This window comes from Miscanthus floridulus, chromosome 2 (genome assembly GCF_019320115.1).
Source record: "Miscanthus floridulus cultivar M001 chromosome 2, ASM1932011v1, whole genome shotgun sequence".
In the NCBI taxonomy this organism is placed as follows: Eukaryota; Viridiplantae; Streptophyta; class Magnoliopsida; order Poales; family Poaceae; genus Miscanthus; species Miscanthus floridulus.
This window is the reverse complement of record NC_089581.1, coordinates 149,448,785-149,460,611: the sequence shown is the minus strand read 5'-3', so window position 1 is coordinate 149,460,611 and position 11,827 is coordinate 149,448,785. Positions and strand designations below refer to the sequence as shown.

The 11,827-nt window shown below is 49.8% G+C and overlaps 1 protein-coding gene across 1 annotated transcript; it reads left to right on the top strand.

Moving 5' to 3' along the window:
* Nucleotides 1-6,758: 6,758 nt before the first annotated feature.
* Nucleotides 6,759-11,827, top strand: LOC136540067 (DEAD-box ATP-dependent RNA helicase 24). Its single transcript, XM_066532054.1, has 5 exons — nucleotides 6,759-7,528; nucleotides 9,411-10,639; nucleotides 10,834-10,870; nucleotides 11,093-11,501; nucleotides 11,613-11,827. Exons 1-5 carry the CDS (start codon nucleotides 6,955-6,957, stop codon nucleotides 11,662-11,664), a joined length of 2,301 nt encoding a protein of 766 aa, XP_066388151.1. The 5' UTR covers nucleotides 6,759-6,954; the 3' UTR covers nucleotides 11,665-11,827.

Genomic DNA, 11,827 nt, shown 5'->3' with positions numbered 1-11,827 from the left:
ACAAGAAGGCCGCGAAAGCGTTGGCAACATCCAACTCACCAGTGAAATGTGCCCCCGCGACGGGCGTATCGGGAACGGCATCAAATCGACGATCTTCGGCTTCCCGTCTACCGCCTCTCTCACCTGATGCAGGGTCTCGTCGTTGGTAAGGGCGAAGGCGGACATCTTGATACTGGCAATCGGGTCGCTCGGGGTCATCTCGAACAGCCGCCGCCGCTGGGCCATCAGCGGCAACACCCTCCGGCGGTGAAAGGCCACCACGACCACGGCCGCTGAAAGGCCGCGGTCACGCAGCTTCCCCAAGGCCCGCAAGAGCGACTCCAGCCTAGGCTGATCAGCCTTGATAACGCCGTATCCCCATTTCTCTGGTTGACTCTCTACAACCCGCCCGGTATAAGGAGGAAGTCCTCCGTCGTCATTGCGGAGGTAGAACCAGCCGTCGTACCAACGACGGTTGGACGATGACAGCTGGGCCGGGATGTAGAGGGACTGCCGGTCTTGGCGCACGTGAAGGGTGCAGCCACCGGCCCTCTGCACCTTCCGAGCCCCCCTCGTTCCCCCCGGCTTGGTGGTGAACGTCGCTCGGAATAAGTGGAGCCACAACTCCCAGTGGGGAGCGATCCCCAAGTACCCCTCACAGACGGCGACGAAGATGGCCGCCTGCGCGATGGAGTTGGGGCTAAAATTGTGAAGCTCCACGCCATAGTAGTGCAGGAGCGCCTGCATGAACTTATCCACCGGCGACCCGAGGCCTCGCTCGTGGAAGACGACGAAGCTCACCACGTAGCCGTCGCGCGGCCTCGGCTCCGACTCGTTCCCCGGAGCAATCCACTCCGGCTCGTCAGGGTCGGTGATCAGGCAAAGAAGACCGGCCTCCACGAGCGACTGCAGCTTCTCCTCGGTGATGTCAGACCGCTCCCAGGGATCCGCCGGGAGGATGACAGGACCACCAGCCATTGCGCGGTGGAGGTCGCTGCTATGGTGGTAATCTCTCTCTCTCTTTCTTTCAGTCTCTCGCTCTCGCCCTTCTCCTCCCCGGCGCTCTATGCTCTCAGCAACGGCACAGAGGCAGCGAAAGCGAATACGGAAAAGGTAAGAAGGGGGAGGGCGAGGCTCTTTGCGTATTTATGCAGGGACGAGACGAAACCACCGGGCGACGAAATCGGGGAAGTTTCCCCCAAAAAATCCAGCGCGGTTATCCAAATCCGGTCTTACCGCCCACGCGCCCACTCCCTCCTCATTAATCACGCGTGCAGATACGTCCCATCGGCTGACGCCACGTCGCGTCCAACCACAGCAGCAGCAGGCGCCATTTCGCCTCCCCGAAAAAGCCGCCTCAAAAGACGCGCCTGCCGTTATTAGCCGTAGGGAGAGAAATACCCCCCCCCCGATTCCTTTCAGGCAAAGGAACTGGGCACCGAGCCCGCTACGGTCCAGGGGTTCGAAGGCTGGGCCCTTAGGGGTTTCGACAGCCGCCCCAGGGCAACAGAGTCAGGGGCGACTACGGGCGAGCCTATACGAGGCCGAGGCCCAAGCAAGCGAAACGCTTGGGACGCCCTGTGTCATGTCCGAGACCGGTAGGGAGGTCTCCGAATGGGATCCCACCGTAGGGAGGCACCGAGCCACCGAGGCCCAGTGAACGGCCTCGGCACCCACTAGAGAAACCCTCCGGTACTCTTGGAGCACGTCTCCGGACCGCTAGCCGACCCCCAGCGAATGGGGTACGGGCCTCCACTCGGACTTACCCGATAACAGCTCACCGGAAATGCCATCGCTCGCGCCCACCGAGGGTAGCACGGCACATTCCACCCCTCCTTCCGAGCGAAAAGGAAGCGCGAGGGTCAAATAAAAAGTCAGGAGAATCCCCGATGGCCCTCTTGCTCCACGCAGAGGCTAAGGGACTCTTCCTGCAAACCATTGCCGAGGCCCAGCGACTTGGGCTCGCACACGAGGGGGCTCGGCAAAACAAACCCTCCTTCTGAGCGAAAAGGAAGCGTGAGGGTCGTTCAAAAAGCCAGAAGATCTCCTGACGGCCCTCTTGCTCCGTGCAGAGGCTAGGGAGCTCCTTCTGCAAAAGACGCTGAGACCCCGCGACCTAGGCTCGCACCCGAGGGGGGCTCGGCAGATAGACCCTCACGCGCGAGGGGCGAACCAAAAGCCAGGGGGACCTCTGACCGCTCTCTCGCTCCGTGCGAGAGACTCGGGGGCTCCTCCTGCAACTTTGCCGAGACCCAGCGGCTCAGGCTCGCACACGAGTGGGCTCGGCAAACAGCCCCCCGTCCGAGTGAAAAGGACATGCGGGGGATGGACAAAAAAGTCAGGAGGACCCCTGACCACCCTCTCGCTCCGTGCAGAGGCTCAGGGGCTCTTCCTGCACCCAAGATAAAGACAAGCGACCCGAGCCCGTTACGATCCAGGGGTTCGAAGGCTGGGCCCCCAGGGGTTTCGACAGCTGCCCCGGTGCAAAAGAGTCAGGGACGACTACGGGCGAGCCTGTACGAGCGTGCCCTGTGTCATGTCCGAGACCGGCAGGGAGGTCTTCGAATGGGATCCCACCGTAGGGAGGCACCGAGCCACCGAGGCCCAGCGAATGGCCTCGGCACCCACTAGAGAAACCCGCTGGTACTCTTAGAGCGCGTCTCCGGACCGCTAGCCGACCCCCAGCGAACGGGGGATGGGCCTCCACTCGGACTTACCCGATAATAGCTCACCGAAAATGCCATCGCTCGCGCCCACCGAGGGTAGCATGGCATCTCCCACCCCTCCTTCCGAGCGAAAAGGAAGCACAAGGGTCGTACAAAAAGTCAGGGGAACCCCTGACGGCCCTCTCGCTCCAGGCGGAGGCTAAGGGGCTCTTTCCGCAGCATCATCGAGGCCCTGCGATCCGAACTCGCACCCACGGGCCTGGCAAACACAATGAAAACCCCTTACTCGAGAGAGAAAAAAGCCCCTGAAGAAGTGAAATCACTCCTCCAGGGCCTCGGGGGCTACACCCGGCGGGTGCTCTCGCGCGCACCCACCGAAACCTCGAGTACAAAACACCATCCCAACAGGAACTATCAAGAGCCAATTCTCGTCAGAACCTTAGGGGGAGTGCCTCCACTCCCCCCAAGGCTCGGGGGCTACTGTCGGATACCGTGAGAAGGGGTACCCTAAGCAAGAACCAAAAAACGACTGCTTAGACTTCGTAAAAGTCGAAACCAGCTAAACACCGCTGGCCTCGGCCGATTCTCCGACTCGCCCGAGGCCCCCTCACCGCTGACCTCGGGCGATCCCCCACCAAAGGCCTCGCCCGACCCCCTCTCGTCGCAGGCCTCGACCGGGCCACCGACCCTCCGTCTCACGCGAGGCGGGCTCGGCAGCACTCCGCTGCCTCTTCCTTCACCCGTCCCTCTGACAAAACGTCGTGTCACATTAACTCAGCCAACTGCTGCCCCTGACATTGGCCATATGCTCGGCACAGTACAGCGGAATGGCCGACGGGACAGGAGGCAGGACTGGGTAGGGGTTACCCGCCACTGTGCTAACCACTATGCACATGGTTGACGCCCATGCCTCACTGTGCTGCCAACTCCTGCTCCGAGAACAACACAGCGTGGGGAGCCACGTCTGGGATACCGTGGCCTCGGAATCAGTACCTAGGACCAATAATTCCCTCTAAGGCCTCAGCAGTTTGCTTCAGGGGCTCGGCAGCCTGAGGATCCATGTCCACCGAGCCCCCCACGATGGCTCGGCCTCGGCATCTGCAGAGCCACAACTCCCTACGACGTCATCGCACGATGACCAGCACATCGCCCACCATGTCCTGCATCAAGCTATATTGGAGCCCCACGGCGCACAAGATCAAGTATGACCGGCGCGTCACTTCTGCACGACAAGGACGGGGCCACTCCATCGACCATACCACAACAGTGGCCGGCTACAGGGCTCAGACACGCCACCCCCATTTATAAAGCGCTATGTATGGACGTCCCTGGTTCTCCCTTAGAGTATAAAAGGGAGGGACCGGGGCCATTTCTAGGAGGGGGGGAGAAAAGACGAACACACCGATAGAACTACACACTTCTACGCTGCTTGAGAACAACGCCTCAAGCAGCCCGCACCACCCTCGCCGAGACCTGGGGCTAGCTCCCTCTCTCACCTAGCTTGTAACCCCCTACTACGAGCACTCCGGTGCAAGGAACAGAAGATCAATCTCTCAGACTGGACGTAGGGCCTCGATTGCCTGAACCAGTATAAACCTTGTGTCTCTTTGCATCACCATCCGGGATTAGGGGCACGCAGCACAAATTCACTCGTTGGTTGAGGGACCCCTGGTTCCAAAACACCGACACTAAATGGGTGTATTGACGGGATGTGAAAGGACGTCCAAGAATTTCCCTCGCTCAGGCTAAGGTTATATGGTACTCCCGTTTATCAACCCTTTTGAAACGTTTACATCTAACTACTTTTAAAACCATCTAGTAGCTTGGAATAAAAAAGAATGTATGTGTTTCTTTTTGAAAGGGGGTGTATGTTTGCCTCTACAAATGTGTTCTAATAAAAATAGCTCTGGAAGATGTAGGTTGAATATTGTCACTGCAGCTTTTTTAACCTCAATAGATTAGGATGTGTTTAGTTTGAGGACGAACTTGAATAGGATATGACTATCCAGGAATTTTGGAATTTGAATATTCATGATGCATGTTTAGTTGGATGGATGAGACGAGCTATTTTTCTGTTTCGTTGGATGGACGAAAGATAAGAGTAAAGGTAATAGATTGATAAGGATGGGAGTAAGGGACAAGGCGAAGGGTGAGAGTGAGGGATGAGACAGCAACAACAAAGGAGTATGAGTGGTGCAACATTTTGCAGCTCTAAACTCAAAGGAAAAGGGTGAGGGACGAGATGATAGAGAGAGATGATGGATAAGGCTAGGAGTAAGGCTGGACGAAAAACTCGAAGCTCGTTAGCTCGCTCGGCTCGTGGCTGGCTCGACTCGGCTCGGCTCGGCTCGGCTCGTTAAGATAACGAGCCGAGCCGAGCTAAGATTTTAGCTCGTTAGCTATAACGAGCCAACTCGAGCCAGCTCGCGAGCCGCTCGCGAGCTAAATGAGCCAAGCTTTCAGGAAAAAAAGTATTATTTAGGGTAGTTAGATGCATGAATACTATAGTATTTTATTATACTTGTATATATATTAGTGCATATTAATTTTTTTATTTGATTTAAGGTTGTTAGAATCATTTCTTTTGTATTATTATTATTCTCAAACTTTAAATAAATGCAAATATTATATTTTGTGTATTTTTTATACCTGGCTCGCGAGCTTAACGAGCCAGCTCGAGCTTTTAACGAGCCGAGCCGAGCTGGCTTTCTGGCTCGTTAGAATAACGAGCCGAGCCGAGCTAGCTCGTTATCTTAACGAGCCAGAACGAGTCGAGCCCAAACGAGCCGAGCTGGCTCGTTATCCAGCCTTAGCTAGGAGTGAGGAAAGGATAAAAGTAAGAATGATACACTGAGAGGGACAAGAGTGAGGGAAGGATGAGAGTCATGGTGATGAACTAAGAAGGACGAGAGTGAGAGCTGAGATGACGGAGCAAGAACTAGTGAGGGAAGGATGGGAGTAAGGGTGACAGACCGAGTAGGACTAGTGAGGGAAGGATGAGGGTAAGGGGGTGTTTGGTTGCCCCTTCTAAATTTTAGTCGCTGTCCTATCGGATGTTTGGACACATGCATGGAGTATTAAATATAGATTAATTACGAAGCTAATTACATAGTTTGCGACTAATTTGCGAGATGAATCTTTTGAGCCTAATTAGTCCGTGATTTGACAATGTTTTGCTACAGTAAACATATGCTAATGACAGATTAATTAGGCTTAAAAAATTCGTCTCGTGGAGTACTGACAGATTATGTAATTTGTTTTTTTATTAGTATCTGAACATCCCATGCAACATCCTTCCGACACACCTCCTAAATTTTAGTAGCCGGATCCAAACACCCCCTAAGAGAGACGAACTGAGAAGGTTGAGTGAGGGAAGGATGGGAGTAAAGGCAACAGAAAGAGTGAGAGTGAGAATCAGTGAAGGAAGGATGAGAGTAAGGGTGATGGATCGAGAAGGATGAGAGTGAGGATCGATGCAACGGAGGAGTGAGAGATGACGAATAGGGTCGAGAGTGAAGGGAGGATGATAGTAAGGCGACAGACTAAGGAATGGAAGAGGAGTGAGTGATGGACGAATGACGCTGAAGAGAATGAGAGAATAAAATTCTTTGCTCTTTGATACGATGAAATTATAGATTATTGATTTATTGTAAAGGTTACAAAACTAGATTTTTTACTACCCCATCCGTTCCAAATTGTAAATCGTTTTGACTTTAACTTTTATTGTACACCTAGATATACATACACTATGTCTAGATAAATAAATAGTATAAACTGCTCCCTCCATCCCATATTAGATGATATTTTAGAATCTCTCGTGGAAACCAACGCCGAAGCCAAAAGAATAAAATGTCCCTTAAGAGTAGAGATAGAGACATACTGGAAAAAGAGAAATGTATATTAGCAAAAGAGAATGTGTGTTGGGAAGAGAAAATATCAAGTATTTTGAAACAAAATTTAAAGACTATAATATTATATTATATATTTTGAGACCGAGCTAAAATAACTTACAACGTGGGACAAAAGGATATTCTTTTTGATATAATTGTTGGAGATGCTCTAGACGGGCCACATCGACAGTCCTAAAAAAGACGGGCCATACCGCGACGACCCACGACCCACGGGCGCGTCTGGTCCATCAAGGCCTACATTCATCCAGCCGCCTACACGGCCCAGGCCATCCGGAGCGACGGTCCGCGAGACCGCCACCCAGCATGCCGAGCGGCGCGCCATCGTCTTCTTCCGTCACACCCGGCCTCACAAACCCTAGCTCGCCTCGTCCCCACCTCCGGCCCCGCTCGTCGACGCCATGTCGAAGCGCCCGAAGCTCGAGGGTTTCAGCATCCCGCGGCCCACCTCCTACAACTTCGAGCGCTCGCAGCCCCTGCAGCGTCTCTACCGTCCAACCGATGATCCGGACCTCGACGACATCGCCTTCTCCGACGACGCCCCCTCAGATGCCCCCGCCAGCACCGCGGTGGAAGGAAAGGCGGAGGATGAGGATGAGGTCGACCCACTCGACGCCTTCATGGCCGAGATCCAGGAGGAGATCCGCGCGCCTCCCCCGCCGCCCAGGCCCGAGGCGCTTCGCCGCGTGGACTCCGAAGATGACGAGGATGATCCCGTCGAGAGCTTCCTGCGGGCCAAGAAGGACGCCGGGCTCACGCTGGCCGCCGACGCCATGCGCGCTGGTTACGACTCCGACGAGGAGGTCTATGCCGCTGCCAAGGCCGTCGACGCCGGCTTGATGGAATACGACTCCGATGACAACCCCATAGTCGTCGACAAGAAGAAAATAGAGCCCATACCAGCACTCGATCACTCGACCATTGAGTATGACGCCTTCACCAAAGATTTCTACGAGGAGAAGCCGTCGATTTCAGGTGAAGCACTTGGTACCTAGCATTCTTCTCTAAACTTATGATTCTACTATCTAATTCTGTACATGTAATGTTGGTTTGTAACTAGGTGTTCCTTGTAGCTTACACGGTTGAGCTGCTTTAGTTCTACCTTGCGAGGATATGCAGCCAGTTCTTTTACTTTGTACTTAGCTTAGTAAATTATGTTATGAACGTAGCATAAGTTGGATTGGATGCTCTGTTCCATGGCGCAATCTGAACTTTGTTGTGTTGGCATGGAAGTGAAGCCATGCTGTTCCAAGTTCACTCTCGTTTTAATTGCATTCTTCTAGTTCGGTGCTAGAGATTAAATATGTATAGTTCTTTTATAGGGAAAAATTCCATTACTTCCTTTTGCTTCACATCCTTATGCAATTGATAATGTTTCATATGCCCTTCTGTACGACTCTTACGGCCAAAATCTCAAATGTTTCAAATCACTTGGGTGGTGGTTCACTTAAGAATCAAAGGCCCATTACACCTGATTGTAACTGTGTTGTACGTTCCATTCCAAATTATAAGATGTTTTGTTTTTTTAGATACATAGATTTGGTATGCACTTAGATATACATTTTGTCTAGATACATAGTTAAAGCAATGTATCTATAAAATCCAAAGCGTCTTATAATTTGGAAAGGAGGGAGTAGATGCTATGTTGGTGGTTGTACTGCCTTGGACAGTAAACCTCCACTCTGGTTAGCAAAGCAAAGGGCCAAGGCACTTACTAGTGTTCCAAGTATAATGGTAGATGTTCTTATCGACCATAAAATTATGATATTTATCTCAAAACTAGATTAAAGTCGATGGGTTACTGGTCCATTTTCCCAGCATCGGGTCATGTAGAAAATCTGCAGAACATTGCACTATGTGTTTAGGCTGAAGTTTCTTTCCATTACTCATCATCAAACTTTGATCTCCATATATTCTACTCCGAAGGAAGAAGCAAATTTGAACTGCATTCCTGTTCTTTCTTCCTTCCTAAGGGCCTGTTTGGGATACAGGTATAGTATCCAATACCTCTGTAAAATTCAACCTAATGATTTTACCACCTGGCCTGGAAAAAGATTTCTTTTGGATTTAGAAGGTGTCAGACGATTCATGCCAGAATGAGCGATGATGGAGACCCGAGAATAACCAGTGAATATGATTACCCAGACATCATTTTACAGGGGGTCAGGGGTTTTGTTGTCCACAAGAAATCACCACTGGAATATCTATACAGATGCTACTTTCAAAGAAATATCTATACAGATGCAAAAAATACAATGTTGCCAAACATGCCCTATGTTATGGTCCTTAGATCATTGGGGGGATAACCATTGCTAGGAAGATGGCCGGGCAAAGGGCGTGGAGGGAGACTAGAGTATTTGAGGGAATTGGATTGTTTATTCTTTCTTCATTGCTTCCTTCTCCTTGGTACATCACCTCCCTTTAAATAGAGAGGACTCCTGGCCACCTAAGGAAGGCCCAATCAAATCATAACAAATCATATCCAATCCTATTTCTAATTGACCCAAATCTGATCCTATCTCTAACTGATCAAATCCCTCTAATTGATCTAATCTAATATCTTTCCTAATCCTTATCCCTTCCTTAGCAAGGGCGCTATAGGACACGCTACAGTACATGTGTACTGTTGACGCAAGCCCAGGCTAGGCCATCCTGGGCCCAGCACCCATGACACTCTAAATTGGCATTTAGTTAAGTCTTAAGAAGTAAGGTAATGCTACTGGAGCCTTGCAAGTATTTTTCTTTATGATTGATGTTGTGACAACCAGCGTGCTATACGATTTGTTTACAGCACTCACAGATTGCTGCTTCTCGATCTTTATGATGAGTTATGATTTATTGATTTTTTTTCTTATAGGTATGAGTGACCAAGAGGTAGCAGATTATATGAAAAGTTTGGCAATTCGGGTTTCTGGTTTTGATGTGCCAAGGCCAATAAAAAACTTTCAGGATTGTGGGTTTCCTGTACCGGTAATGAATGCTATTGCCAAGCAAGCTTATGAAAAACCAACTACAATTCAGTGCCAGGCTTTACCTATTGTACTTTCAGGCAGAGATATCATTGGTATTGCAAAAACTGGTTCTGGCAAAACTGCAGCTTTTGTGCTCCCTATGATTGTTCATATTATGGATCAGCCTGAGCTTGAGAAAGAAGAAGGTCCAATAGGAGTCATTTGTGCTCCAACAAGAGAATTGGCACATCAGATATATCTCGAAGCTAAGAAGTTTGCAAAGCCTTACAACCTTCGAGTTGCTGCTGTATATGGTGGTGTTTCCAAATTTGACCAGTTTAAAGAACTGAAAGCAGGTTGTGAAGTAGTCATTGCAACTCCAGGGAGATTAATAGACTTGCTGAAGATGAAGGCATTGAAGATGTTCAGGGCAACTTATCTGGTTCTTGATGAAGCTGATCGCATGTTCGATCTTGGATTTGAGCCACAAATACGATCCATTGTTGGTCAAATTAGACCAGATCGACAAACCTTACTTTTTTCTGCAACAATGCCATACAAAGTAGAGCGTTTGGCAAGAGAAATATTGACTGATCCTATTAGAGTTACAGTTGGTCAAGTTGGCGGTGCTAATGAAGACATTAAACAAGTTGTTAATGTACTCCCTTCTGATGTTGAGAAAATGCCTTGGCTTTTGGAGAAATTGCCTGGAATGATTGATGATGGAGATGTTCTTGTATTCGCATCTAAGAAGGCTAGAGTGGATGAGATAGAGAAAGAGTTGAATCAGAGAGGATTCAGAATTGCAGCACTTCATGGTGACAAGGATCAAGCTTCTCGTATGGAGACCCTCCAGAAGTTCAAATCTGGGACGTATCATGTTCTGGTTGCAACTGATGTTGCTGCACGAGGTCTTGACATCAAATCGATTAAAACAGTTGTCAACTTTGATATCGCAAAAGAGATGGATATGCATATTCACCGAATTGGAAGAACTGGTCGTGCTGGTGATAAAGATGGCACTGCATACACTCTGATTACACAGAAGGAAGCACGCTTTGCTGGTGAACTGGTTCACAGTTTGATTGCTGCTGGCCAGGATGTACCCAGTGAACTCATGGATCTGGCTATGAAGGTTAGTTAGCTTATTGATGAATTTTTGTTTCAGTGTCGCGTTACATAGTAAGCTGTAGACTTGCATTGAATTCTAGCTAAATACAATGTTATGCAAACTGGATGTTTGCAGCAATGTAGATACTATCTCATAATTTCAGTTCTTTTGCAATTTAAAATAATCCCGTTCTTTTTCTGAAACTGTTGTGATTGCAGGATGGAAGATTCAGAGCAAAACGGGACTCCAGGAAAGGTAGGTCCTGATTACTTATTTACAGAGCAGGAATCTGGTTATCTGGATGAGTCGTTTATGGAAACATGTACTAACAAATCATTACATTTGGAGAAGAATAAAAGAGTAAATTGAAGGGAGTTTATTGCCTGAACCGTGACTTGAGGCTCTTGGTGGGTTTCAACTCTAGCCTACCCAACTTGCTTGGGACTGAAAGGCTATGTTGTTGTTGTTGTTGATCAGGTGGGAAGAAAGGTGGCAAAGGAAAAGGTGGCGGTGGAGGTGCTGGTCGCGGTCGTGGTGTGCGTGGAGTTGATTTTGGCCTCGGCATAGGTTACAATGCTGAATCTGGTTCGCAAGTGCCTGCTCCAAGATCTGCTGCTGTAAATTCGCTGAAGACAGGGATGATGCAGCAATTTAAGAGCAGTTTTGTCTCTGGATCTTCAAATACTCCAAGCAGCAGTGCACCTTCCTTTGTAAGACCAGCACTCCGTGGCTTTGTGTCTGGCGGCACCATTGGAGGAGATGCATGGCCTGCACAGTCGGCCCCCACTTTCGTCCCCGCATCCCGGCCAGCGCAGCCTGCCCCCTCTGTCCCTGCATCCCGGCCTGCAGGAAACAACAATGAAAATGGGAACTCAAATCCAGAAAGGTAGGTAATTCGGGGCATGTTGCCTGCCCTGTGGGTCATACATTTATTATCTTGTGTCAAGTCATTGTTCTGTATCCTGTTTTCTAAGTCAAAGTTTTGCATGAATTGCAGTTCACGGGATCGGTCCAGGGAGAGAAAACGACCATCAGGTTGGGATCGCTAGTCCCTGCTAACCGGTGTGCCGAATTGTGATTCCTTTCCCCCTTTGTTATATTGATGTAGTCTCTTGGGAGACATCCTATAAAAAAGGCATATTGATGTACACTGTAGATTACATGATGTCAGGTTGTGAATGATAAGTGTTGTTTTTAGTTTGGTTTGGCCTC